We start from the raw sequence: 25,554 nt of genomic DNA, 5'->3' as shown, positions 1-25,554 counted from the left end.
TCGAAGTGCGCAAGTATCGGAGGCGTCTGCAGGCGTCGTTTCAGTTGTTGAAATGCTGCGACTTGTGCCATTGCCCACTTGAATTCTACGTCGGTTATCGTCAGATGAGTTCGTGACTCGGCGATCCGCGAAAATCGTATGTTCTACCACGGGTAAAAGCACGCGAGCGGGGGCGACGAACGTGGCATAAGCGGAGATCAAACGAGCCGGCCCACCTGCGCTGTTCGGAGGGCGCATCCGATAACATCACCCCGTTCAGGAGGCCTGCCATCGAAGCAGACAGGAAGCGCCCCTCCCGTCTTGCAGGAGCATAAAAACGCCAGGCCTGCGCTGAAATCGCAGCACAGTCACAGCGAAAGCTTGAAGAGCGGCGTTTCTAAAGTACGTTGTAAGCTCTCTTGTGGCTACAATAGAAGTACACTAGAATGGTAGCCACTAGGCCATAAATCACAATTTTTGTGAAGTTGGGAAGCACCTACTGATACATTATTCGTCATTCTGCGGAGAAGCGAGGCACCAACTACACGTCTGTAAGGCATTATGTGCACTTTGTTGACGCGACGACTGATGACGATAAAGAATTATGGCTTAGCCATTTGTAATGGGTTGGGAGCTTTAAACGGCCCACCAGTTATGCAATTTGCATTGGGTGACGCCTGGTCGCTATTTCCCTCTCCCGTCACCTGGATGCCTCCCAGCGCCCACTCTTGTTGGATGCATTCAACAGAGTTTTCTCCAGTGCTGTCCTCCCGGAAGAATGGCGTTCCGCGACTGTGATTCCTGTCCTCAAACAAGGCAAACTGCCGCGATCGGTGACGTCATACAGGCCCATCTCTCTCACTTCTGTGGCGGGCAAAACTATGGAGGAGATGGCTCTTTACCGGCTACAGTGGATCGCGGAGGTGCGCAACGCTTTCCCACCAGAGCAGTGTGGAATCAGGACACATCGCGCGACCATCGACTGCATTGTTGCAGTCGTGAGCACCCTCGAGCAGGCCCTTCACGATGGAGAAATGGCCATCCTACTCCTCCTTGACATAAAGTCGGCGTTCGACTCGCTCCCCCACTCGTCTATCATCAGTGCTGTGCGCGCGCTAGGTGTTGAGAGCAAACTCTTGAACTACGTTCAGGCCTTCCTCACTGACCGAACGTTTACTGTGCGCGTGGGCGGGGCGACAAGTGCGCCGCGATCTGTCAGCTGTGGCGTCCCACAAGGCAGCGTCCTCAGCCCGTTTTTGTTTAATCTGGTGCTCGCGCCGCTCGTCAAGTGCCTACCAGAAACGGCTGTGTTCCCTGTTCGCGCAGTGGTCTACGCTGATGACGTCGCATTGTATGTGCGTGGTCCGACCCGAAAGTGCTCGGTGGTGCGCGCTTGCATGCAGGAGGCCCTCCAATGTGTGGCCGCCTTCGTGAGAAACATCGGACTCGCGATCTCGGCGCCGAAAACCGAGGCCCTCGTCGTCCACCCTCGTGCTGAAGCCCGACGACGTCTTCCGTGCCTTCAGCTGGATGGTGCACCAATAATTTGGAGTAGCAACGTCCGCTACCTCGGCCTGACGATAGACAATCGCCTCCGATGGTTCCCGGCGGTGCGACGTGTACGACAGACGACGCGTCGCGTGGAATCGGCCGTGCGCCAACTACTCGCAGGCGGCAACGGCTGCGCAGGCGGCACCAGCTACGAGGCGATGGCTCCGTCTGCCATCCACTACGCACTGCCGATCTGCAAACTCCAGGCGCCACAGTGGCGACTGATCGACCAGGACCACCGCCGAGTCATCCGCATGTGTCACGGAATGCCTCGTGGCTCTCGTGTGGCCGAGGCCCTCGCGGAGGCTCGTGCGTGGCCTGCGTCGCTCACGGCGGACCTGCGCGCATTGTGCCACTTGCAGCGTCTCCACCGAGCGCCTTATGCAGGTCCCCTCCTCTCGCGGTTACGTGCTGTGCCAAACTCACGTGTCGGCCAACTTATCGACGTGTACGACGGTGTTGTGGCTGACGACCCCGCACGCTTTTCGCGCTGGCCACCCCCTCACCGTCGAGTGCCCCTTCGAGTGAACTTGCACCTGCCGGGCATTCGATCCAAACGCCACACCCCCATCAGTGCCATTGCTCAGGAGGCCGCGGCGCGGATGTATGAGGACCTGGCCGGGAGGACGCAGGTGTTCACCGATGGGTCCGTCCTGCAGGATCGCTCAGCCGCGGCCGCCTGCATAGCCCCTCAGCTCAGCTCGGAACGACAGTGCCGCTTGCGATACTGTGCATCCTCAACAACAGCTGAGCTAGTCGGGCTCCAGCTGGCTGCAGACCTCCTGCGCAATTCGCCGGCCGTCACGAGCGCAGCAATCTTCTGCGACTCGAAACCTGCACTCCGCCAGCTCGCGAGAGAGCAACGAGGCCCCCTTCTTGCTCAGCGTGCCGCTCTCAGCCTGCTGGCCCTCCAGGAACGAGGCTGTGATGTGGTCCTTCAGTGGCTCCCTTCACACGTCGGCATCGCGGGCAACGAGGCTGCAGACGAACTCGCAAAACGAGCACACTCCGCCGAGACTTCGCTGACGGATTACGCCAGCTCGTTCGACTCGGCACGCAACAATCTTCGCCGGGAGCTGGTGCGCGAGCATCCTGACCCTGTGCCACCTATTGTTTGACTGTCCGTCTCTCAACACTGCGTGGAAGCGGCTCGCCATGAAGTACCGCCTTGTCGGACTGCCGTGTGCGACCCTACAGGACTTGCTCCATCCCACCGGGCACGTACACCGTCGCCGATCAGCCCTTGCGGCCCTACTAGCTTTTCTCGAGGATGCCGGCCTAGTCGAACGAATTTTCTAGCCGCTCACCACGGTGACTCGGACGCCCGCTCTAAATCATCGCCCGCTCTATAAATCACTACGCTCTAAATCATTGTAGTTTTACTGAGACCCGGAGGAAATGGATCATGCGCTTATGGGCTTCCTTGGCAACCAATACAAGTGCACTTGCGAGGAACCCACTACGCTATAATCATTGTAGTTTTTGAGAAGTAGGGCAGCAGACACTGTGCCATTTTTCGTCATTCTACGGAGAGCCGTGGTACCTGCTAAACACATGTAAGGCATTATGCGCACTTTGTTGATGCTGTGCCTGATGACGACGAAGAATTATGGCAGAGCCCTCTGTAATGGGTTGGAAGCATTCAACAACCTACTCTTTGCGCAATTCGCATTGTGTGACGCCTGGTTACAGAATTGGCGTTGTGCGACGCTTGGTGCTTATTTTACTCTTCTACCACGCTATATTGCATATGCTAATGTGGTTGCTTCCCGACATGAAGCCTGTATAGGACCTTTTTGCAAAGCAGTTTCAAGCACCGGGATGGCTCAGAGGTTGAATACCGGGCTCCCACGCAAAGGGCCCAGGTTCGAACCTCGTTCCACCCTGGAATTTTTTTCTTAGTTTTTTTTCTTATTTCGAGCGATACTGGTTACGGACACCGGCGGCGGCGGCGGCGGCGGACAACTACGGCGCCAAAAACGGCCGGTGAATTGATCTCATAACAGCTTTCGCTGTAAAAAGAAGCGAAAGGGGGGGGGGGGGCGGTCGCTCGAGCAGGAACTTTGAATTCTGATTCTAAGGTTGTGGTGGCGATCGCTAGCGCGTGTGCTATCTCGCCAGCTATCAGCGGGCGACTCGTATTCCATTCGGCGTGCTGCGCTCTGAACGCGAAGAGAGTGTGCGGAAAGAGCATTGCCTCCCTGGAGCGGCCGTATGCTCCTACACCAGTGTTTTTTAGAGCTACGGGAGATCGGATACAGAAGAGTTAGCACGAAGAGCCAGCTTCACTTCGTATAGCATTACATTTTGTTGCAATCGCATTCATTGTTTCGCCCTTGCGGTGAAACTTACTTTTTTCAAATCAAATTGGGAAGCTGTTCTGCTGTATTGCCACGTCACGTGCTCATGTCATTGGTTGAAGTGCTACTGACGGATGTGCAGGAGATTGGTACTCAAAGAGACGGAGAGCCGAGCCGCAATGTAGCAATCATTCCTTACGTAGTACACGGAGGTCACATCGGGTCAAGAAGTCGGCTGAATGAGCTGAGTCCTCGTGTTATTTTCAGCGCCATTGAAGCAGGGTGGCATGTGCCGCCGTTTAAACAAAAAGGGAAGGAGCAGAGCAACTTGTTTGAAGAAACACGCTAAGCCCTTCATCGAGTGTGGCACATGTGTAGTGTATGAAATCCTACATTCATGAGGCAGGGCTACCGTGGGACAGACTGGGCGGCGCATCAACGACATTCGTCTGGAATAAGTCAATTCATTAAAGACTGGTGTAGGAAGTTGCCACGCGTTGTGCCAGGTATAGGTGCACCGCCAGCCAGGCTGACGTAGCCTCATCAAACAATATTGTCAAAGACGCGCGAGAAAGATCACCGAGCCCTTCGCTAATAATAATATCTGGCGTTTAAAGTTGTAATACCAAGATTTGATTATGTCCAACGCCATAGTGAAGGGCTCCGAAAATTTGGACCACCTGGGGCTCCTTAACGTGCACCTAAATCTAAGTATACACGCTTCAAACATTCGATCCTGTATCCTTTGAGTCACCAGCCAAGGACTATAACCACTATACCACCGTGGCGGGATTTCGAGCTCCTTGCTATCTAGGAAATGGCCGAGCAATGTGCAAGCGTTTCGTCGCTTGATCTGTTCGACAAGGAAATCCGCTATGTGACGTCCCGAACGTGAATAACGTGGTAACCTGATCTTTTTTGGTGCTTTCGTGTATCATACTGACGCAAGACAGACATGTTCAAACTAAGCGCGCAGGTTCGTGCGCCCTCCAAGAGAACAGCGGCCTAATGCTAAAACAAGAAGAGCGTGATTGCGCGCGACTTCACAGCGTGTGATGCGATGAAGAAGTGACGCGCCGCTCGAGGATTTCTCGGAGATTGATTCTTTTTTTGGGTTTCCTGCGAAAAACGTTGTGAGCATCTTTCATTTTATTTTTCGGGCACAAGTTAGCCCCTCAATAAATAGTTATTCGCATACTGCCTGAATTGTGCGTTACAATTCTGGTGGAGGTGCGGGGTAATGATCTCAAGCCCTGTTCACAAGTTAGAGGAAGTAGTCCGGAACCACCACGACCCGAACCCACCGAGCTCACGCCTGTCCACCAGAGTACCAGCCGTCGTCTACGTGGTGAGCCGCCCGAATTCGCCCTGCCACCAGAGCCCAGAGTAGCTCCAGCTGTCTCCTGTGACAGTACCGAAATGACATCCCCGTTCGCCGCAACCCACGTCGTTCTTGAACAGCCGCGGACGCCCGAGCATTTCCATCGCGACCCCCATGAAGACCCCGAGGACTGGCTGGAGGGCTGGAGGGCCCATCGCTGACTGCAATGGATGGATCGAAGACCGGAAGCTCCGCCACGTTTATTTCGCGCTGCAGGACAGCGCACGAACGTGGTTCGAAAACGATGAAGGTACCCTTCAGTCATGGGACGACTTGCGACGAGAGCTACTGGCTACGTACCCGAGCACAGACCGCAGGGAAAGAGCTGAAGCTGCTTTAGAAGCAAGGAATCAGCGAAACAGCGAGAGCGTGGCGACGTATGTCGAAGATATGTCCCGCTTGTTTCGCCGTGCCGATCCCAGTATGAGCGAGGACAAGAAGCTTCAGCATCTGATGTGGGGTGTGAAGCAGGAGATTTTTCCTCGTTTGGTACGAAGCCCCCCGAGAACCGTCGCCGAATTCCGCTCCGAGGCGACAGTGGTGGAAACGAGCCTCCAACAGCGAGCTAGGCAATACAACCGAGATGTGAACGTCGCATCTGTAGAAGCAGTGCCAGCAGTCTTCGGGAATAGCATCTACGTGTTACGAGAGCTCGTTCAATCTGTGGTTCGAGAAGAGCTCCAGAGGCAACAGTTCAACAGCAGCTCGGCAATGGTCCCGTCATTGGCGGAAGTGGTTCGCGAGGAAGTAAGACGGGCACTCCGGTGAACAGCAGCCACAAGCACAGCCTCAGGCGTCGTTGCCGGCGCCGCCAGTAATCTCGTACGCCGAGGCAGTCAGAGGAACCCCTGTGCGTACTTTCGTCCAGGCAACCACCCCCTTGCCCAAACCTTGGTTCATGCCACCCATGCCTGAGACAAGATTCCGAAAGGCTGACTCCTGATCGAATCCCACTTTGCTATCACTGCGGCGAAGCTGGCCATCTTTACCGGATGTGCGAATACCGCCGAGCGGGGCTTCGAGGATTTCCCGTAAACGCTCCTTGCCCCAGGAACGGAGAACGCCCGTTTGAAATCGAGGAGTACCTGTCAACGCGCCAAGGTCCCTACTCCACACAACAGCATCAACCACGGTCAACAGTGCCAATGAGGTATTGATCGCCGAGCCCACGTCCATCCTCCAACTCTCCCGAACCCACCGAGCTCACGCCTGTCCACCAGCGTACCAGCCGTCGTCTACGTGGTGAGCCGCCCGAATTGGCCCTGCCACCAGAGCCCAGAGTAGCTCCAGCTGTCTCCTGTGACAGTACCGAAATGACATCCCCGTTCGCCGCAACCCATGTCGTTGTTGAACAGCCGTGGACGCCCGAGCCTTTCCATCGCGACCCCCATGAAGACCCCGAGGACTGGCTGGAGGGTTTTGGGCGCATCGCTGACTGCAATGGCCACGTTTATTTCGCGTTGCAGGACAGCGCACGAACGTGGTTCGAAAACCATGAAAGGCTGACGTATGGCGCACTCCTGATCGAATCCCACTTTGCTATCACTGCGGTCGAAGGCGGGCCATCTTTACCGGATGTGCGAATTACCGCTGAGCGGGGCTTTCGAGGATTTCCCGTAAACGCTCCTTGCCCCAGGACCGGAGACACGCCGTTTTGAAATCGAGGAGTACCTGTCAACGCGCCAAGGTCCCTACATCCACACAACAGCTTCAACCACGGTCAAACAGTGCCAATGAGGTATTGATCGCGAGCCCACGTCCATCCTCCAACTCTCCAAGGCGACGTTCCCAAAGCCCGCTTCGGGAAAACTAGAATCGGCGACCTGTGGAGGTGAGACCGCTGCCGACGCAAGAACAGAACCTCCAGCGCTGATTCTCAAATACGACGACGGACCCGAGAATACGAGCGGAAACAGTAACGTCGCTTCCGTTTTGTTAGTGCTTATAGACGGCTGCGAGACTACTGCTTTGATAGACACAGGTGCAGACCATTCAGTCATGAGTAGAGGACTTGCTAGAAAACTCAAGAAAGTGCTGACTCCATGGACAGGGCCACAAGTACGAACCGCAGGAGGACACCTTATCGACCCGGCCGGCAGGTGCACAGCTAGAATCGGAATACGTGGCTTCACTTACGTGGCCAGTTTCATGCTTCTGTCAGAATGCTCAAGAGATGTGAATATAAGAATGGACTTTTTGCAGGCGAACGGTGCAGCGATAAACTTGCAGGAAACGTGTGTGTCCTTCTCAACGAAGCATGCCATCGCGACATTCGAGTGAAGAATTATTCGATGCGCTGCAGATTGTAGACGACGACGCGACAGCGTATTCAGCGACTACGAAGGAATTGCAGAGAGCAACACCGCGCTCTTACTCGAAAAAGGTATCTGTGTGGCAAGAGGTATTGCCCGGCTGCGTGATTGGTGCGCTAATGTCTTTCTGCTAATTTCGGAAATGAAGTGCAATATCATGCGAAGGGAACTGTCATTGGTCGTCTGAACCATTATGTTCAGAGTACGGAATTAAGTTCTTCTGAGGCTGCACCACTCAACTCTGACAGCATAGATTTAATACTCGAATCCATCCACATCGAGACAGAACTATCATCGAACCAGAAGCAGCAAATCGGAACCTTGTACGAGAATTTACGTCGTGTTTCTCAACGTCATAGAAAGTCCAGAGAACATCGATCGCCAAACACCGCATCATAATCCAGGAATCTGTGAGGCCTATTTGCCAGCATCCTTAACGAGTATCACCAAGACAGAGAGGGGTAATCAAAAACCAGGTTGAAGAAATGCTTAGAGACGACGTAATGCAACCGTCGGCCAGCCCATGGGCTTCGCCTGTGGTGCTAGTAAAGAAGAAGGACCACACTTTACGCTTTTGCGTAGACTACCGGAAGTTGAACGCATTCACAAAGAGAGACGTCCACCAGCTTCCAAGGATCGATGACGCCCTTGACAGAGTACGAGATGCGAAATTCTTCTCCTCTCTGGACCTCAAGAGTGGATACTGGCAGATAGAGGTGGACGAAAGAGATCGGGAAAAAACAGTACTCGTCACCCCAGATGGACTGTACGAGTTTAAGGTACTTCCGTTCGGCCTCTGCTCCGATCCTGGCACGTTTCAGCAGATGACGGACACTGTGCTATCCGGGTTAAAATCGCAGTCCTGCCTTGTTTATCTCGACAATGTCGTGATTTTTTCGACTAACTTCGATCAGCATGTGGAACGACATGTGCTCAAAGCTAATAGTTCAGCAGGGCTAACGATAAAGCCACAAAATTGTCATTTCGGCTTTCATGAACGACTTTTCCTCGGCCATGTAGTTAGCTCTGAAGGCATCCGCCCTGACCCTGAGAAGACTGCAGCTGCAGAACAATTTTCTACGCCGACGAGCAAAAAGGTAGTCAGACAATTTTTAGGACTTTGCGCCTATGCAGACGCTTTGTCAAAACTTTTTCGAAGATTGCCGAGCCGCTGACGCGACTGACAAAAGAAAACGTGCCGTTCGTCTAAACAAGCAAACAAGGATATGCATTCAACGAGCTTTAAGAGAACAGCGGCCCGATGCTAAACAAGAAAAGGCCGTGATGGCGCGCGACTTCACAGCGCGTGATGCGATGAAGAAGTGACGCGCCGCTCGAGGACTTCTCAGAAATTGATTCTTTTTTTGGGTCTTCTGCGAAAAACGTTGTGAGCATCTTTCATTTTACTTTTCGGGCACAAGTTTGCCCCTTTGTTTCATCCATTAAATACTTTGTTTCATCAATGAAACTTTGAGTTGGGAGTAAGCGCCCGTCCTCGCTGTCAACTTCCTTCGTCCTGTGTTCGCACGATTTTTTTCACTGTTGAGTTATGTACCAACTAGCCCCCTTTTGCCGCTTGTCCAGTTTGTGTCTCACTGCCCACAATTGCGACTGCTTTCTTAGATGCTAGTTAGTTTTTGGAGGAAGTGTTGATGCCACTTTACTGAGTGTGTTGCACGGCTTTTTATGCAGATGCCGACCAAATGCCCAGCCTTCAGGCAGCATCACCCGTAAGTCAACTCTCCCTGGTGACCATGAAACGTACAGCATGCTTCATTCTTATTGAAAAGAAGTGCTTAAGTAACATTACTTCATTTGAATATAACTAATTGATTTAGAGTCGTGCTATAGCAAAGCGTGTTTGTCTTAAGAAAAACAAGTTCACTGCCTCTGCACGTGCATGCATAGACGAAAAAGAAACATCAAAACTACTGCGGGGACAGAAGTTGTCAGATTGGCACGTGTGTTTTCAGAACACGCCTTTCAAATATTGTGGTATTAGTGATTTAGTAGCAAGCCTCGTGATAAAACTAAACAAGATATCTAAACTCAATGTACGGGTTTACGCTGCAACACCTGCCAACTCTGCATGATATTCACTTAGCAATGCTAAAGAATTTCATCTAGTACCCCAATGTCATGAAAACATTCAATCCGAAAATATGAACAACTCAAAAGGAAGGAAGCGATCGGTAGTGAATGTAATGTACACAGGAGCAGTAGCCGACAGATGTTAGTGGAAGTGGCAGAACCAAATCAAGTACACGTAATAAACATCTCCCCAAAGCGCATAGATGAAAAATGAACCATGAAATATTCACTTTTATATTTTGCGGTAACCCCGCCTTAGTGTAAAGCTATAAATAATCGGTAAGGGAAATTACCATGATCGTAGGTTAGCGCAGGCGGTGATAGTCCTCAATTGGAGAAGATCACTAACAAAATCAAACAGGTCAACCTAGATGAAGTCGAAGTAAACAGATAGAAATTTAGTTTTGCCCTTCGGGACAAGTACGATACTTCAAAACATAAAGAAAATACCGGCATAGAGGGAATGAACAAAATCGTACCTTTCATTTATTCTTAAACAGCAATCGAAGTTGAAGGTAAAGCGCCAAGCCAACAAGTGAGACTCCCCCCAAAAAAGACTTAATAAAGAAATGGCCGCACATGTTAGGAGTTCATTTTCGTTGATAAAGCGAACACGCGACGCGGACGGAGAATGAAGGACCACAGGACAGGCGTTGACTAGCAATTAAATTTTATTACGAAATACAAAAAAGTCACAGTTTCGCCGCAAGGGCGAAGCAATGAATGCGATAGCAAGAAACTAATGCTATACGAAGTGAGGCTCGCCAATGGATACTCTCAGTTTGAACAGCGCTCCTGTTGCAAAGGCGGCCGAAGCAGCGAAGGAAACGAGCGTACTTCAAGTGTCGAGCTGTGACACTTGAGAGTTCGCGCTCATCGTCTGTTTGTTCTTTTAGCGGCGTCACTTGAGCTCGAGTAACTTACGTGCGCTCCGTAACATGAGCGCAGACACCACGGTGAAAGCTCGAAACATCCCACTTTCCCTTACCTCGAGAAAACCGCGTGAGCAGACATGGGAAGGGCAAGGTTCTCCCTGCGCAAATATACAAGAAGAGAGCGAGCTCGCCGACGACTTTTAAATCCGCCCGTCGCGCTCCTCGAGCCATCTCGCTGGTAATGAAGAAGAGCTTATAAGCGCCTGCCGTCTGCGAGTCCTGCCAGCGGTAAAGGGTGTGTATATAACGCTCGCCGTTAGCTACCTGAAGGATCTGCTTTTCTGGCGTAGTGATTAGCGCCACGTGCTGCGGACCAAGAGGTCGCTGGTTCGATTCCGCGCTTCGGAAGCATTTTTCTGAATTATTTTTCTTTTGGACATTGATATATCTATACATACTTAAACATATACGGTGCATGACGGCGGCGACGGCACAATCCAGCCGAGACTGTCTATATAATTGCTATCGCAATAAAACAAGATGTAGGCAATGTACATCATCACTAAAAGGACCCAGGTATAAATTATGTGCATGAAGTCTGATATGGAATTTCGAAAGTGCTACATAAATGAACAATTTCTGCGGTTTCCCTCAAATGTAGAAGGCTTCAATGACTTCTCTTGCCATCTGTCGTTTGTAGTTGGAAAATATCATCGTGTCGCTAAAGAAGGAATTCGCAGCTGTCTTTCTTTTTCTACTTCTCTCTGGTTGCAACCAACGGCGTAATCTATAGTTCTGCATAAAAAAAAATCATTGCAATATTTGAGTTGCAAACGAGTCAGAACGCGTGAAATCTGACCAATCCAACCCAGTGGGCATCCGATAAGTTAAGTGTTGCAAATCGGATGCGTGTTTTTTAGAGTAATTGTAGCCAGCATTGTCACTAAAAACGTGCTGAAGAACAAATGTTTTCACATTGCATGGTGTGGCATGCTATGTCTTACGACCGGCTGCTTAGCAATCTTGAGCAGGAGATCCGTGTTGGAAGGGCGCTCGCCGCAAAGGGCGTTCACATTACATCACCGCGGCTTCGATTCACTCATATACAAATTATCTGCGTATTTATCGAGCCTGTAACTGGCCGCAAATCACGAGAACGTACATAGCAACGCAGCCAGCGAAATTATTTGAGACTCATTGACCTAGAAAAATTGCTGACCTACAAGTACCTGTAACCCCGCTTGCTCTTGACGAATTGGGAAAAAATTTACGGCAACCTAATCGTGAGGCAATAAACTCCAGCGCTGAAGTCCTGCAATGATTATTTAAAAGAAGTGGCTTTAGAAAACTTGAATATGAACGTTCTCAACTTCAGAATCACACCATTTAAAACTAATGCGCTTGCATCGTAGCATAACGAGTGTGGGACGAACGCACGTATCACATTTTTATTGTGCCTGGTGTACTTGATTTTGCAGAACGGCGACTAATGTCGAGGGCATCGTAAAATACGAGGCGCCGCGAGAGAGCCCTAATCTATGTCTGAACAGTGCCGCCAGTGATAATCATCAAAATCGCAGCATGTGGCCCGTGGTCCTTTACGGGATGCTTAGCAAGTTTGCGACGCGACGTGCCATTCGGTTCGCTCTTGTCATCGCGCTGTGGCCACCAGAACACATGGCACGCGTCTTGTGACCATCGTGCCGCTCATGCGCAAGCTGCCTACGCGGAAAAGCTCCCCTTCTTGACGTGACCAATTGTAAGTTTAAAGTGTTACACCTTCCAAGACGCATGCAGAAATCATCTTCCACAAAGGCTGCCTACCACCGCTACGTCTTGTGTCGAGAGATACTCGGGGAGAAAATCCACCTAAACTTTGTTAAATGATGGGGGAGTTTCGTAGTGGGTACCGTGTCCTGCCGAGTGAGTGAGTGACAATTTCAATCAAGGGGTGTGGGTGTAAGGGGCGTTCAGGCTACGTATGCTGCTAGGCCGTGATTCTCAATGATGTCCTCAGCTCGAGCCAGGACCCGTGTCTTTATGTCTCGGTGTGTTCTGAAGAGAAGGGCCTCCCATTGCTCCGCGGTGTGGGGTGGCGAGACGAAGTCGGTGGGCGGGAGTTCCTCCGGGCAAGCCCAGAGGATGTTGTTGAGCGAGGCAAAGCATCCACATAGCCAGCAGCGTGAATCGATGGCGCCCGGTTAGATGTAAGAGTACACAAGGTGGCACAAAAAGTGCGGGTCAGCAGTCGGCGCCAGGTGATCTGAGACCTCTTAAGAAGACTGTCGTGAGGGGGTGGATAGGCGTAAAGTTGAAGGCGATAGTGCTGGGCGATGTCATGGTAGGTGACCAGGAGCCCTGACACGAGGGCGTCCGACTAAGAGCAGCCCACCGCTCGGTGGACGAATCCTTGAGCGTGTTGATAGGCCGACTCGTTGCTGGGGTAACCCGAGGGGGCAGAGACACAGACCAGTTCAACGTGGTGTGGTTCGTCCGACAGCAAGTGCGGGAGAAGGAGCCGCAAGGTGATAGGCGCGACAAGCCCTCAGGAAAAGTTCTAGATGACAGGCTGGGAATCGCTGAGTACTACGTAGGCTTCGGTAGGCGTGGAAGGCATAAAAATGGCCACCTCCTCCGCCTCTACAGCTCAGGTTGCGCGCACGGTGCCGGCTATGACTGTTCACTTCGCGGGCACCGGAGAGGAGGGCGAGATGGAGACCACGGCAAAGGCGTCGCCGGGCGAGGTGTAACGAACCGCGTCCACGCAAACGACGGCTGGGTATTTGGCGTATTTATTACGAAGCATGGCCACGCGGGCCTAACGTCGGGCGTCAAGGTGGCCCGCGAGCATGCTACTGGGTAGCGCCCTGTAGAAGACGGCCCTAAGGGCGTTCGGTAGTGAGACCAGGTCCGGTGGATGAGAGAAGGTATCGTGGCCGATGGAAGAGAGGTTCCAGCGACCAGTAGGTGAGCGTCAATGTAGTTGTACTTGAGCGGTACGGCGTTGCACTTAACTCGCCGATAGTATTGTGTACCACAAGGCGGTGGAGCCATTCTGTTGACGCAGTTAGCGGCAGTCTTGTATGCCTGACGGATGGGAACGTCGATCCTGTAGCGTTCGGATTTGAAAAGGCAGGCCATGTGTGAGGCGGGAAATGACTAGTGCATGCTGCCGAGCAAAACTAGCGCTGTGGTGAACGCAGGAATTCCCGTGTCAAGTTCACAATCGTGAACTCCAGATTTCACAAGTCTGAAAGTGTGAAATCTGGAAGTGCTCCAACACGTGTTTCTTTTTTTAACATGAAAGTGTTTTATGCCGGGGCCCACCAAGAATTCAGTGACGCATTTCCGTGACCAAAATTACGTCAAAAAATTTACACAATAAGGTGGCAAAGAAAAAACGTTCCGTCAACGGGCATCAAACCCACGACCGCTCGGTCCGCCACAACAGATGCCGGGCACGCTATCTACTGCGCCACGGTCACCGACTCTAGAGTTTTTACAAACGCGCCTTTTATATGTATCACTCTCCCGGTCGGCGGGGTGGTGTTGCCCTCTGGGAGCTGTGAAGTAAAGTAATTAGTCATTACTGCGGCCTCCGCGATTAACACCTGCAACGCGTTGCACGTCCGTCCCATTCGGCGCGTTTTCAGAAGTTCAATTTTGTCAATGCCTTAACAAACTCGCCATCTCGCGGTGTATCTTAGCTCAAGCGTCGTAAAAGCGTCGGCTTCGCTCATAGCATCACGCTAATCCAAACCAAAAATAGCTCTGCGGCGCGCGCCTGCCTCACCTGGCTGTTACACCGCGTTCCGCGCCCTCGCGCTCGCCCCGCAAAAAATCGCGGCCGGGGGGCGGCACGACGCGCTTTGCGCTTCCCTCTAGTCCGGCCGTGGTGTTCAATCACATTTTAACATGCCGCGGGATGGCGACCAAGTTCTGCGTCCAATATGCGACGCTCTCGCTATCCCACCTCGTTCGCTGATTACGCTTTCACCGTTAACTACTACAGTTACCACAAGGTTTTGTGTAATCATTTAACATGGACGTTAGTCGTCGGGATGGAGATGTACCACCAATCGTCAAAGTGGGTGCATACACGTTAAATGGTGCTATAGCTGCCACACATCAATATAAATTGTGCAAACTCTCTTATATCATTGTGCAGTAAACATTCAGTTCTGTAAGGGAACGATTTACTTTCGTGTTATTCCGATTCCTATGACGGAGGGATCATCCATCTTTTATTCAATATGTTGTGGCCGTTTCCTAGGTCTTCGTTCGCACCTAGTAGTGTAAGCGAGAAACTAGGCAGTGGCGTAATGCGACGGCAGTTGTATCGCGAGAAGAAAGAGTATGTCATGCTGTGAAGCGTACTGCCTCTAGCCGTTCGTTGCCGGAAGTAATATCGCCGCGTTACTTCAAGGGCTCGAAGCATTTCTTCGCCCATTACGCACGTTTGACGAGAAGGGGCTAATAGAAAATGAATACTAGGTAAACATTTACGGCTTCGAAGCAGCTTTACTTCAAAGGAATGAGTCGTCTCAAGGGACTGTTAGAGCCGTGTGAATATTAAAGCTTACAGGCGTGTCTTCAATTTGTAAGTTTAGTTAAATTGAACTCTTTGGCAATCCCCTCCGAGTGGGAAGTGTCCGAGTCCATACAAAATAAATTTTGTATGCACTTAGACCCTGGTGTGCTAAACTTTAGCTAGAGAGCTTTAAAATATTTTCTTTGCCTAAACAAACATTTGTTTTCATATACCACCTAAGATGCTGTTAGGATATGTCACTACGTAAGAAACATGAAGTGGCCCGCATTTGAAGGCGTCGTTTCGTAATTGGCAATATTTAAAGGGAGTCTGAGCCGGTTTTGACAATTTTGTGTAAGCACATTCATACATAAGTCAAATCCTAAGAATCATTTTAAGACCGATTTAATCGCTCTGCCTAATCTCTATAATTTATTGAAATTTATTATTATAAACTGGTATGCACCACAGACATCGTGTAAATGCCACTACTGACCACTCGTCCGCTCAAAATGTAGACAAAAGTTAGTCTAACGAACGGGCATGTGCTACAGAAATATGAGCGGCTTATCAGAAAACTATCATCAAAGAGCGTAAGTGCAACAAAAATTGGGTAAATCCCACTACAGACAAACGTCCACTAAAAAGGAAGAAGGTAACAGTTAGCCCCAAAATGGCGTGCGCGTTACCATAGTCACCCCACTGTCACGTGATACTTTGCGGTTATCGAAGGTGGTGGCTGTACTACCGCCTCAAAGCTTAACAAAGCGTGTTTATTAAAGAACAGCGATACAACACATCGGAGCATCTTAATCGAAAGCTTTTTGTAAACGTGTTTATAGGATGGGAGTGCCACGGTCAAGATGCAATAAACCTATACAACCACCTCAAAGCTTACCAAAGAGTGTTTAATAAAGAGCAGGGATACAACTTATCTGAAAGACTTACAAAACATAGAAATGCGTTAGCCTCACGAAGGGCAAGTCACCAGATTCGCTGTTTTATCGGTGTGTCCGCGAAGCGGAGCTGGTTGAATTATTATTTGGGTACGAATTGCTAAATAGCGTCGCTGTAATCATTTAACAGGCCAATGTCCATTGCATTGACAATCAACTGATGAGACTTCAAAAATATTTTGCAAGCCGATGTTGTGGTAAACTTGTATATCTAAATTAGGGTTCTCTAGTTGCAAATGTACATGGGTTATCCAGGATTGTCCGTTTAACTATCTGCCATTTTCCAAAGCTGTTGCCCAGTGTCAGTGGTTTAGCCGTGTTAGGCCAAGCCACTGGCAGTGGGCTTTTCATGCGCGTTTGGTGCCTCATCAAACGCGCAAAGTCATCATGGCCGTCCGCGTCAGCATGAACGATGCAAAAGATCATCACCATCTGAAGAGGTCATCTAGTAAAGTCATTATGACGCAGAGGTCGCCACACTTTGTGACTTCACTATGGCATCATTTTGTCACAAAAGACGGCATCGTATGATGACGTCATCCCATGACATGGTGTCTTAGTCAAAGGTGAGCCGGGCCGATCCTGAAGGCACTCAAAAACCATACGAGTTCAAGGAAGATTCAAATACCTGCAAACCTGTGGCCAGTTAAAACTTCGGTAGATGCAGAACTCTTTTGGGATGTGTACGATAGACTGAGATTAAAAAGAACAAAACTGGTCTTTGAGACGTCATAGACGAATGCATAAGAAATCACGCGACTCTACTGCCACCGGCCACTCACGCAGAGAGATCGGAAAGGAATGTGTTTGCAACACAAGTTTGAAATTTATGAGGCATGCTTCTAACGCGATTCGACGTAGCCCCAGACCCAAATCATCACCCATGAATAACTTCTAGTGAAAGATCGCAATTTGCCTATTTCAGGATGGCTAAATTGTCCGTGTCTTTCCCCACAGGATCGATTTCGTCTCAACCCGGAGGAGATCCCAGAGGAGCTGGAGCCGACCATCCCAATGCCGACGCCATATCTAGTTACTTCACGGACATCATCGATGTTCGAAAATTTTTTCGCGTGTTTCGCGACGTTCAATTTTCGCCAGTATACGATCTCGATAAGAGAGGGAAGGGCGTTAGTGCGGAGTGACGACTTATCTGAGGATATGTTCGTCGAGGGTGAGTTTTTCACTTCCCGGCATATCATGCTTAGTTTTGTACAGTTATAGTAAATATGCATGAGTACCTGACGCATACATGTGTATAAACAATAAAATAAGTAGTTATCTTGCCCATGTATTGTGACCTCTATGTCCGTCGAAATTATTTGTGTTCTATCACAGTAAATGTTCTAAAGAGCATTATATAATATAATGGGTTGTATAAACCCTAATTGACATCAGATTACAGAGGGCTATGTCTAAGGTCACATGTTAGTAAAGTGACGGTTGCGACTGTTAGCCTTGCACTGGTCACATATTACCACGCTGCAATTTGATGCGTTCGGCTTTCAACCATAAAAGAAGTAAGGAACGCTCGGCGCAGACCGCGTCGCAGTGATTCAGAAGGTTCGCGCTTGTTTGGCATCATTCTGTTAAGATTAAGCGCCGGACGCGAATAGTCCCGCTAATTCAAGAGCTTACGCGAGCACCGGCGATAACGCTGTAAGGTTCGATGACTTATTTGTAAAAGAAGACGCGCTCCGCCGATGATCAGAATAACGACTGCCGACGCTCTGTTCTCCGCTGTCAGTGTACAGCGTGTATGGCTTGTGGTTTGACCTCCGTTTCCCGGGCACAAGTTCGCCCAAATAGGTTTCCTCTTGAAGCTGCTGACTGATATCCTGAACGTCACGACTACGTGACATCTGGTGGAGGTGCTCTTCTTCGGTTGGGATCACACATATTTAACCACACTGATGTCCTATAATGAGGAATCCTAAGACACAACCTGTATAACTTACCTGTGGTGTCTAAATACGATATTAATGTCTGAGTTTTACGTCCCAAAAGCACGATATGATTATGAGCGACGCCACAGTGCAAGGCTCCGGAAATTTCGACTATGTGGTGTTCTTATACCGTGCACTGACATCGCACAGCTAGGGGGCCTCTACCATTTCGCCTCAACTGATGTGTGACCGCTGCGTCCAGGAATATTCATTGTTCATTACCATCAGCCTGAGTCCATCCACTGGAGAGGGTAGGGATCTCCCACGTTTCGTCGATTAACAATGTTGTAGGTCATTCCTATTGTAGGTCATCACTTCCCGCGGCCATGCTATCCTCACAAACTTCTTAATATCTTGTGCCCACCTAACCTGCTGGGGTTTGCTACTCTGGACAGTTGTGAAAGGGCCCTGCCTCCCTTTTACGACTGTCTTATTTAGCGCTGGAATGCGTGTAGAAACCAATTCCGAGACGAACGCAAAAAGAATGACGAAAATTGGTGCACGGAAACTGATGTTGGTCTTCAAAGATCAAAACTGGAGCAGACGACGAAAGAAACATCCCCTTTCGCATTTCAATCGCCCGCTCACGTCGAAGACCATTTCCAGTCACCGCGCACCTCTTATCGAGACATACCGGAAGTCTTGCCTCATGGTGGCATTCACACAGCGCCTTGCTGCCGCTCTTTTAGGGGCGAAGCACCTTAGAGTCGAGGCTTGTCCGTTGCTCGTTGTCCGTGCTCACGGCACAGCACCGTGTAAATCGAAACATCAGGTTTAACAATAGACTAACATCAATTGTAATTTCAACGGACCAATATAACACACATACAAGCAGAAACTATTTATATAGTCGCCGACTTCAACGCACACATTATGAACCTTAGGACCTAGCTTTGTTGCCGACTCTCACTGTCCGCTCTCTTGTATATAGAAAACCGTTGCTATAGTCGAAACATATTTGTGAGTACGTGAATAAAAAAAAAGGTTTACTATAGATGAACATCAGTGATAATTGTGACAGAACAAATAAAACACCTTCAAGCACGACCTCTTTACTCTACACCACGGAGTAAGCGCCAACGCCGCTCGTTAGGAAGGGACACATTGTGCAACGCCAGATCTTTCTTCACGGCGTGTTCGCAAGATGGCCCTACGGGGGGAGAAAAGTGGCGGAGGAGAAACTCCGTCATTGAGCGGAGCCGTGGGAGGGGATTCCCTCTGTTGTTGCTATAGCAACGGCGCACGGTCACGCTCCGCCGCGTTCCTGCGTCTGCTTGCCACCCGTTTTGTCGTCTGCTCCCCGCGTGCCGTTTCCGCCGCCGCCGTCGCAGGCCTCCGCCAGTCAGCGCATGCGCTCATGAGCCAAGCCGTTGAGTGATTCCCATGCGCCTGGACAGATGGCGCTACGTGTTGTGATAAGTGCAGGGGGAGGAGAAAGCATGTGCGAAAGCGTGAAGGAGAGCGGAGGAGAAGAGTAAAAGAACGAGTTAGACCGCCGCGTCTGCGTTGCGCGATTTGCCCCGAGCGAATGCGTCGGGCGGCGGAGTCGGTGGCGGAGTCAGCGCTCCTTTCTTATCTTACTCCGTGCTCTACACTCTAAAAACTGGTAAGGGTATTGCAAGACTAAAAAAGCAGAGTTACTCTTCAGAGCGTTGTTTTACACACGCAAAGCATCGCATAGAGTGAAATGCACGTTGGCTCTGTACGAAAGGAGAGAACAAAATGAGCTTATACTCCACCTTTATCTGAGAGAGTGGAATGTCCATATACTCTTCTGGCATGAGAGAATAAAACTCAGTTATACTCCCGCTCCTCATATACATATCGATGTGCCGGCATACCGCGAGCGATGATCACTCATTATTAAGCACACGTATATACAGTAGAGAGCACTGCATTCTTCATGGCGCTGGAGACGGATAATAAAACAAAAACATCGTTTCCAGCGCATTTCATTTTACTAGAAGGCACTGGTATTATGTCTAATATCCGAGTTTTTTAGCTTTGAATTTGTGTAGTTAAACAATCGAATATCCCCTCATGGTGTCGGTCATGATTGAAACTACATTCGAATGGTTATTAATTTCCTTGTATTTCAATATCCACGTTTTTCGCCACGTGCGTCGCGCACGGAGTACACTACCCTAAGGTAAATGGTCCGTACGGCTAGAGTGGGCTCTTACGGCTGTAGTCACGTAACGTGAACAATAATGACCGAAAATATGCCCAAGGGGTTGACGAAAACTGAAGTGTTGAGTGTGCACTTTATGAGTTCCACGTTTTCTGCACAGAAATAACTAACCGCTTAGCGAGTCAATGCGAATGCCGCACATATCTTCGGTTACGCTAATCTTGATTACTCAGAAACGTGCCGCATTGACGTTGTGATACCGGAAAGCACAAAACAAACAAATGAACTACCTTCTGTTTGGTTGTTGCTTGTACGGAGACGCCGAAAACCGGCGTTTCAAAAGAAGAAAATGAAGACAGATCACTGACGTGATCATGACAACATGAAAGAAAAAGACCGCGTTTCTCGTCTTTCTGTATGACTTTGCGGTAGCGTGTGGGACTCGTTATCTGAGGTGGGTGAAGGGGTCACTGGTTCGATCATCGCTCGCGGACTTTTTTTTCTAACGTCTTTTTTGTCGTAGAACTCTTTATCCTGTCATCATTAATATCTACGCATGAATAAATTGTGAAACGAATTTTTAAGGCCCCATTATGGCCCGAGATATGCTGTTTTTATTCTTGTGGTGTACTACTACTCCCTTCGAAGGGGTACAACTACTCTGTTGCGGCAAGAGTTATGTTACTCTGTTGAGGTTAAGTATTATAACCCTTTCTGCGGGCATTACTATACTCCGCCTCAAAAAACAGGTGATTTACTCTGGAAGAGAGAGTTAAATATGGGACAAGAATATACTCTCCCAAAGAGAGTGCCCGGCACTCTCTTAGTTTTTAGAGTGTAGTCGGCGACTTCAAGGTAGAGATTATGAACTTAGCTTTGTCGGGAACCTAGCTTTGTCGTTAACTTTTTATGTCACTTCATGTCACACAGTTTTCAATACATATATATGTGTATGTAAATAAAAAAGGGTTTATTATAGACGAACATGAATAATAATTGTGATGAAAGAATATAGAAGACCTACAAGCACAAACCATTTATACTAGTCGGCGACTTCAACGTAGACATTATGGACCTTACGACCTAGCTTTGCCGTCGACTCTTTGTCACTTTTTGCCACTTTATATCACTCAATTTACATTATATGGGGCAGCGCTCGGGTAACGTACGGTTACTCACCCATACGGTACCCAGAGCTTCAACCCCTCGTCCATGATTCACTTCGTGGAGATGCGTGAATTTTGTGACGGCGTTTCAACCATGGCTACGACGAGCCACGTGCGTCACCTAGCAGACGGCCTCATCGTTTGTCGTGCAGTGTTCACAATCAGTCTGGGTGGTCTAACACACCTTGACCGCGAGATCTTGCGACGTAGCAGCGTCCCGCATGTAGTGCCGTATCCGGACACGCCATTTTAAACTGAAAGTGCGTCACTGAGCCTCGCGCAACGCGAGGATGGCTCGGAGGCCCCGGGCGAAACGCTACCGTCCGATGACACGGAAGGCGTTTAGAATATTTTTTTTCGTTAAAAGCATTGTGCCGAATTGAGCATTGCGTGTTGCGCAGCTGCCGGTGTGGCCAATATCGCCCGATGCCGCAAAAGGCAAAACGCGGAAGAGTATCATTCGATTATCATTCCCACCAGTTCCACAGCGCACCTAGCGTCGTGCCCGTTGTCTTGAAAATACATCGATTAGAAACAGAAGTGATTTGTTTCTGAGAAAGCAAAAAAGGGGGTGTTATTCTCTCTTGCGCTCAGTAATATGGTCTAGGTACCACCATATGAATGTTATGCTATAGTACATGGTACTTGTCGTGTCAAGCCAATCAAAACGCATGGCCTTTGTCGTCACTTTGACATGACGAAACGTCATTTCCCATAATAAAAAGAGCCGATGTGTGTCGCTCGAGTACGAAATCAAGGTAGTTTATCGGTGAAATGAAATGATAGCGGCTTCATTTTTGGCGATGCCACTTTCGCAACGATGTCGACGCATTCCACAGTACCAGGACAAGCGTTGAAAACGACATGCTTAACTTGTGCCGCCGGGCTCCTTTATGGGTCAGCAGTTAAATTCGCTTCCCTCTACGTGCCCTGTTCATTTCTTCGCAATTGTTTCCTGACCACCTTTCACTCTCCTATTTTAGTGCAACTCCTATCATTTTCTGTTGACTGGCTCACCACCTGGTTGCTAGTTTAACTTGAACACCTATTGTAAATGTTCAAAATGTATTGAGACACCTAAATGAAAGGTCCTCATAGGGTTGTAACATCTTGATATACGAGCGCATAATTAACGACTCGGAAAGCCCCACTTATAGACTATTACATGCAACACAGGGACCAGCATCGTAGTCTTTCAGGTAACTGTAACAAGCCTATTACAGCATATTGTGTCATTATGTCATATTGCTGCACTCTGCAGCGGGCATTATTCCTTGCGTCATCGAGTCAGCCATTTGACACAGTTATTATGGTCCGTATGGGTGCTTGACACCAAGAGCAGTTGCGGCCGGTGGCAAGCGCGTGCCGAGCGCAGACATGTTGTAGTTCGATGGTGTGAATAGGGCCAATGAGTACAAATAATCTTGAAGTTCAAGGGAAACAAATGTTTGAGGTGATACTCTATCATCGAAAATCTTCAAATAAGTAAATATTTCGGGTCGGAAACTACTCAAGAGCTCTGGAAATGCTTTTATGAAGATATGGAGGTCAGACACAAATAACGGTCAGAAGCAGGTAGCCGATAGCATGCGCCTAACAATAACTTTCCGAATAAGGTAGGACATGCGACCCAGAGTCCCAGACTACACCAAGGCAAGTGCCGGTGTCAACAACAAATGAAGGTATGGTCCGTTTTATGGCCAACAACATGGCGCCGCCTTTTTTATGTGCCCTGACATGGCGATAAATAGAATATTGATTAGAAGTATGATATTGCTCGGAGTCCTATACATCCGCGTGTAGCCAGGTCTCCGTTAGCAATACAACATCTGATTCGCTACCGTCAAGATAAAATTCAAGCAAGGCACGTTTCAGTAACAAACGGCAAATAATATTAAGCAATACTGAAAGGGAAGGAGCGCATGTAGTTAATCGCGGCTGGACATGAACACTGCGCACGTCCGCAACTAGCTATCTGGCAGTTAATATAAGTTATATTATCGATGCGAAGTTTGCTGACGTTTAGTATTTAAGGACATCGTTCTTTTGCAAACTGAACTAATTTATAACGCACTTACGATGCAGTAGCGAAAAACCTTCGCTTTTAGCGATCCCGGTATTTTTGTCTGTGTGCACCGGTGAAAATTGCTTGCGTGTGCTTGAAAAGCGTAAACTTAGCAAATATCGGCCAGCATTTGTTTGAAGCAAATTTGGTGTATCAAACTGAGAACCGGTAGTGGTGATCTTTAGCTTATATTTATTTATTTATTTATTTGAAATACTGCAAGCCAATAGATTGGCTCAAGCAGGATGGGCGTTACATACAATGTAAAAGTGAATATACAAACAACGCAAAAATGAATACAGGAAACAACATAAAAAGCCAAAATTATTTGACAGATATTAACGTACGGCAATAATTTTACTTGCGGAAGTCACCCAGTCTTATATATGCACCCATATATGCAAAAACACGAGAACCAACCAAATTCAGAAAATACATTTTCAAGATAAATGACCCAGGAATAGTATAAAAATAATAAATGTTCTAAATAATAATAAATTGCAACACCTTCCGTCGCCACACTCAAGCTTCCCGAGTGCTGGCCCGCAGATAGTGAGTCCTGGTTTATCTACATTGAAACGCAGTTCTGCCGTCACTGCATCTCCTGGCAGGCAGACAAGTACGATACTGTTGTGAGTGCACTCAGCGCGACCACCACAGCTTTGATCCGCGACGTTCAGCTAGATTCACCATCCGACGACCCCTACGACACTATGAAACAGGAGTTACTACGACGCACAACCGACTCCGAGTCGCGACGCATTCAGCAGCTCCTATTATCCGAGGGACTTCGTGACAGAAATCCGACCGAGCTGCTCCGCCGCATGACCCAGCTACTTGGCGGCACTCTAATTCGTCCGCGAGCTCTTCCTCCAGCGTCTGCCGAATCGGGTACAGATGATTTAATGCGCCTCAGCTGCGACAATGTACATTGAGGATTTAGCAACAACGGCAGACCAGATCATGGATAATCCCCATCCTTTCATATCTGCCGTCGACCGTTGTAATGCGCGAGTCTTGAGTCAGTGACACAACAGCGCTTTGACGAACTCAGCGCCTCAAACGCACAGCTTGCTTCGCAAGTGGATCACCTAACTACTGGCCCCGTTACGCTGGTCTAGTGGTTGTGGCGCTCGAGTGCTGACCCGAAGGTCGCCTGATCGCCTGATATTTCGTCGCCTGATATTTGAGGCCCGTGTACTTAGATTTAGGTGCTCGTTAAAGAACCCCAGGTGGCCGAAATTTCCGGCGCCCTCCACTACGGCGTTTCTCATAATCATATCGTTGTTTTCGGACGTTAAACCGCAGATATTATTATTATTAGTACCTACGGAGCTAGCTGCCTTGCGCTTCTCTGCGGGTAGAGACCAGTCACCTCATCGCACGCCCAATCAAAGCAACCCCCGCTACAGGGGCGTAGCCAAGGGGGCGGGGGGTTCGGGGGTGAAATCCGCATCCCAGAAATTTTTCAGTTTTGCTTGCGTATATATACACGCACATATACAAACGCACGCACGAACATACATAAACTGTGGTTGGACCCCCCCCCCCTATCCCCCGAAACTAAATTCTGGCTACGCCCCTGCCCCGCTATTCAAATGTCCCTATTTGTTGGTACCATGCCAGATACAGCACTCGTGCACGTCAGTGCCGTCCACCGCGCAACTTTTCGGGAAACGGTCGGGCTAGTCACTCATGCCGGCCCTACGTCCAGTTTCTATGTCACCGACCGCGAAACGCAAGTTCGCTGCCTCGTATAAACTGGCGCAGAAATTTGCTTGCTTCCGCCTACCTTTGACGACCGGAGACGACATCGCCACGACACGTCATTTTTCACTTCGGTCAATGGTTCTTATAATAGAACTTATGGCCAGAAATCAGTGACTCTTCATCTCAGGCAGCACCGATCTTTTCGATGGCTATTCACCGTCGATGACGTCCGCGCGCCAATCATTGCTACCGAGTCTTTGTGGAAGTTCAACTTGGTTGTCGACGTACGCCAATGCTACCTTCTGGACTCCACGACCAACTTGTGGGTACAAGACTCATCACAACTGCGCCGCCATTGCGCCTCCTACAAGCCCCCCCCCCCCTTCCCAAGGTATCGGCACCTTAGTCCACCATCCTAAAAGAATTTCCCGAGCTGCTTCAACCCCCATCACCAGATCGCCCAATCCTGCACAAGGTCACGCACCACATTCTCACGAAAGTACCACCAGTATATGAGAGACCCTATCGCTTAGCACCTAAACACCTGAAAACTGCAAAGC

The 25,554-nt window shown here is 49.3% G+C and overlaps 1 protein-coding gene across 1 annotated transcript in view; it reads left to right on the top strand.

Moving 5' to 3' along the window:
- The first annotated feature begins 6,524 nt into the window (after positions 1-6,524).
- Positions 6,525-25,554, top strand: part of LOC119403450 (uncharacterized) — a 99,240-nt gene continuing 80,210 nt past the window's right edge. Inside the window, exons 1-2 of the mRNA XM_037670383.1 lie at positions 6,525-6,627; positions 9,216-9,253. Coding sequence (XP_037526311.1) covers positions 6,525-6,627; positions 9,216-9,253 — 141 coding nt within the window. The remainder of the gene's footprint in view (positions 6,628-9,215; positions 9,254-25,554) is intronic.

This window comes from Rhipicephalus sanguineus, chromosome 8 (genome assembly GCF_013339695.2).
Source record: "Rhipicephalus sanguineus isolate Rsan-2018 chromosome 8, BIME_Rsan_1.4, whole genome shotgun sequence".
NCBI classification, from domain to species: Eukaryota; Metazoa; Arthropoda; class Arachnida; order Ixodida; family Ixodidae; genus Rhipicephalus; species Rhipicephalus sanguineus.
Note: the sequence above shows the minus strand (reverse complement) of the source record. Positions and strands in the feature narration are given on the sequence as shown.